The sequence below is a fragment of the Condylura cristata genome, unplaced genomic scaffold, assembly GCF_000260355.1.
Source record: "Condylura cristata isolate star-nosed mole 26May11 unplaced genomic scaffold, ConCri1.0 scaffold00021, whole genome shotgun sequence".
In the NCBI taxonomy this organism is placed as follows: Eukaryota; Metazoa; Chordata; class Mammalia; order Eulipotyphla; family Talpidae; genus Condylura; species Condylura cristata.
The window spans coordinates 34695953-34700112 of record NW_004567122.1 but is presented as its reverse complement, the minus strand read 5'-3'; the positions used below and the strand labels follow the sequence as shown (position 1 = coordinate 34700112).

Sequence of the window (4160 nt, the reverse complement as noted above, 5' to 3'; positions counted from 1 at the left end):
CGCCCCTAGCTCTTCCCTGCCCCCCCAACCCCCACAATGGTGATAGTACTACAGAGAAGACGTCGCCGGGACCTCCCGACCGCCGCCTCTACGCCCCTAGCTCTTCCCTGCCCCCCCAACCCCCACAATGGTGATAGTACTACAGAGAAGACGTCCCGGGACCTCCCGACCGCCGCCCCTCAGCACCGCCCTCCCCCACGCCGCCTCCCCTCCCCCCACGCCCCCGCGGGCCCCCAACGCCCACGTTCGCCCGCCCCGGCCCAGCCCGGCTCACTCACATCGGCTCCAGTAACTTGGCCAGCCAGGACTTGAGGGCATCCACATCCTCTATAAGCATGGTGCAGGGAAGGCGGGCTCGGCCGCCGCTCTTCTTCAGGCCAGCCGCGTGTCTCCCCTCACCGCCTCCTGACGCCCTCTTCACAGCTCCGGGTGCCCCAGCCCACCGGGCATCTTAGGAGACTTCAACCTACTCCCCCGGCCGGGGCCTAACAGGAACTAACCCAAGAGCTCTCACTCAACCTAGCTTGACGGCTCAAGAAGGCGGGACACAGCGCCGAGTGGCGAGTGAGAAAGCCAATAGTAAAGAGACGGCCGTGCGCGCCAAGCCAATGAAAAGGCTCGCTCACCCCGCCCGGCTGATCGTACCCAGTTAAGAAGGAGGACTATAGCAAGGTAGGTAGAGAGCGTACGTGAACTCCTGGTGCAAGATGGTATCTTGGAGAAGGTGCTGTGCCTCTTAAAGGGGCCGTAACGCCTTTTTTGACCACGCCGCGAAAAGCGGCGCAATACCGGTGTCTGCTACTGGGAGTGCCTGGGGGAACCCGGCGAGCCCCTCAGCCTGGTTCCTTCCTCTCGTGTTTCCTGGAAACACACACTCGTGTCCCGAAATGACTCAGCTGTAGTAAATCTGCAACACAACGTGTAATACGTTCGCGTTCGACACATTGCACGGAATGCAAAATTTTACTTTTTCCTTACACACTCATTTTGGTCGGCACGCATGCTGGTATTTTTTTCCCCCGCTGTGCTTAAATTACGCGGAATGTTTCTGACAACCTTGCCTTGGTCGCCAGTAATCGTCATTTTTAAAACGTGGCGCACGGATGTAAAAGGCTGAGGCCATTTCGTTTTTAATATGTGCTTTATTTACGAAGAAAAACGATTCAGTGTTTGAAAATTCTCTTTTCTTTGCATTTGCAAAATTAAGTGGGAGAATTTTGGTCATCGAAAAAGTTTTTAAAATATTCTCTTAATCAAAATTATAAAATGAGCAACTTAGTTTGTACTAAATGAGAAATTCCTTTTAGAGGTTTGCGATTATTTGTTTGGCACTGATGAAAGAATACTGTGTCCAGCTAGATACCAGCACTATGTAAAGGATCAGGATTTCAATGGTTAGCAAATCAGTGTCTCGCCTAAGAAGATGAATAGTTTATGTGATTATAATATTATATATTAACATATATTTTATTAACAACAATTTGTAAAGACCTGATGAGTACACGCCTCATATGAAAGAGATGGGTCAACCCCAAATAAGTAGGTCTATACTAAACATACATAGAGCAGGTGAAGGCAAACTTTTCCTGCAAAGGGCAAAATAATGAGTATTTTTGATTTTGTGGATCATGAGTTCTCAGCTTGACATGAAACTTTTCTTAGGTAATGTGCAAGTGAGTAATTGTGCCAATAAAACATGAAATTTTGAATTTTAGATAATCTTCAAATTCCAAAAAATATTCAATTTTTTCAGATATTTTAAAGGGTAAAAGTCATCTTTACCTGGCAGGTATAAAAAAAGGTAGCAACTTGACCCTCCCTGGTGGTGCAGGGATTAAAGCACAGCACTAGGAGGCTGTCCACAGCCAGTTAGATCCCCTGCCAGGGAGGTGACCCACATGGCTTGGCAGACCTCTCCTGTCTTGCCTGCTGCTCCCCTCAACAGTGTATTTCATTCAATCTGCCTTTTCTACTCTCCACTCTGTCTCTGGTGAATCTTCTCACCTCCTGCACCTGTACCCCAATTCTTGTAAGTGTAAATAGTTTTTTTTTTAAGTGGCAACCAGGTTTGGCTTTCTGGCTGAAGTTTGTGTGAAGCCCTTACACAGAGCTAAGTGCACTGAGAACTCATCCAAAGAATCCCCATCACCACCATTGACCTAACATCACCCTCCAACCTTGCAAATGAGAAAAAAAGCCCACAGACTTAGTGGTTTACCCAGAAACAGACATATCTGCACATTGAGCAGAAGTATCATACAGATCTGACAGCAAGTTCCGAGTTCTTCTTCCCTCGCTCCTCCCTTTTCTAATGCTTATTGATATTTTTCCTTCACTTCTTTCCACTAATAAAATGACGCTTTACTCTAAAATAACAGCAGTAAAAAGCAAAACAAACAAATAAAAAAAAAAAACCAGAGAAATGGAGAAGTGATTTGATTAGATCTAAGCATAAGCTTGAACTTGATAGCATGATAGAAATGGAAATAAAAGTGCCTTTATCACAGTAAATCATTCCTTTCAAGAATTTCATCATTTTAAAAAAGATTTACTTTACTTATTTATGCATACAAGAGCTGAAGTGTAGGCCACAAATTGGGTGTGGGGGGAGTTGAGAGGATACACCAGAGACAGCGTGTGGAGCACACCAGGCAGATCCCCTCAAATAACACTGCTGTGGGAAACAGCAGGCGAGACAGGAGAGGTCTGCTGTGCCATGTGGGTCAGCTCCCTGGTAGGGATCTACCTCAGTTCTGCAGAGGCCTGGATTGCTTCATATCGCTGAGACTTAACCCTTTGGACCACCAGGGAGGCCCAGAATTTCAGCATTTTTTTTAAACTATATATATTGAACAATTTTGCAGGCCTTACTTTAGAGCTCAGGGTGCTAAGATTCCAGCCTCCTAGTGACCAACTGAAAATATTGGGGTGCAGGATTATTGTTGAAAGGCTAAAAAGAACAAGAGAGCCCTAGCCTTTACAAATAGTTTGGTTTGGCCCTCCCTGGGGGCGCAGCTGGTTAAAGCACAGCACTAAGAAGCTAAAGCCACTTCAGCATGAGTTTGATCCCTACCCCGGAGGTGACCCACATGGCGTGGCAGACCTGACTCACACGCTATTCCGCTCAGCAGTGTATTGAGTAAGTATGGCTGTTCTACTCCCCACTCTGTCTCTGGGGAATCCTGTCACCACCCCTGCACCTCTGGCTTGTACTTGAGTTCTGTATGCATAAATGAATAAATTTTTTAAAAAAAGTTTGGTTTGGGGGCCCTCCCTGGTGGTGCAAGGGGTTAAGTCTCAGCACTTTTAAGCAATCTGAAGCCACTGCTGCATGAGTTAGATCCAAGCCAGGGAGCTGACCCAAATGGCACAGCAGACCTCTCCTGTTTCACCTGCTGCTCCCCTCAGCAGTGTATTTCAGTCACTTTGACTGTTCTGCTCCCGACTCTGTCTCTGGTGAATCTTCTCAACCCTCCTCCCTCATACCTCTGGTCTACACCTCAGCTCTTGTATGCATAAATAAATAACATAAATCTTTTAAAATAAATTAATAAAAAATAAAAATAGTTTGGTTTGTATTAATTGTGGAAATTTTGGGAGACTTGAAAGGGATAACAGAGGCATCAACTTTTTGTTTGTCTTATAACCATTTTTAGAGGTGTACAGTTGTGATGTGTTTACCTGGTCTACTTTTTAAGGCCTTATCACTTTTCTAAATTTAAGATCTCACTCTATATATACATGTACAAAGCAGTATTCTGTGTATATACTTGTGTGTGTATAAAACTTTTTGGAAATATTTATATGTCATTTTGAAAGTGACATAATTTTAGCAGTAGAGGACAGAGATGGCAGTGTGTAGGGAAAGTTGATCTGGTATAAAGGGCCAGCAAAGGGAGCCCTGTTTTGTTAAAACTATTTTATATCAACTATCATGGTGGATACAGCAGTAGAACACTTACAGAAGCTAGAACACTTAATATAGTGTTTATTCCTTTGTCTTATGTGTTTTGCTCTTTTTTTTAATTTTTGTTAGCACTTAAATTATATGTATATATGACTTATATACACATTTATATAAATACACATATATAACAGGCCTAAACATTACATACAAACATGCACAAATAAATACATGTAAGCTATGATATTATACAATA

At 44.2% G+C, this 4160-nt stretch overlaps 1 protein-coding gene across 2 annotated transcripts in view; it reads right to left on the bottom strand.

Moving 5' to 3' along the window:
* Positions 1-500, bottom strand: part of RBM27 (RNA binding motif protein 27) — a 58234-nt gene extending 57734 nt beyond the window's left edge. For both annotated transcript variants that reach the window (XM_004686849.2, XM_012728024.1), the window contains exon 1: positions 279-500. In XM_004686849.2, coding sequence (XP_004686906.1) covers positions 279-337 — 59 coding nt within the window. In that variant the 5' untranslated portion in view covers positions 338-500. The remainder of the gene's footprint in view (positions 1-278) is intronic.
* Positions 501-4160: the final 3660 nt, after the last annotated feature.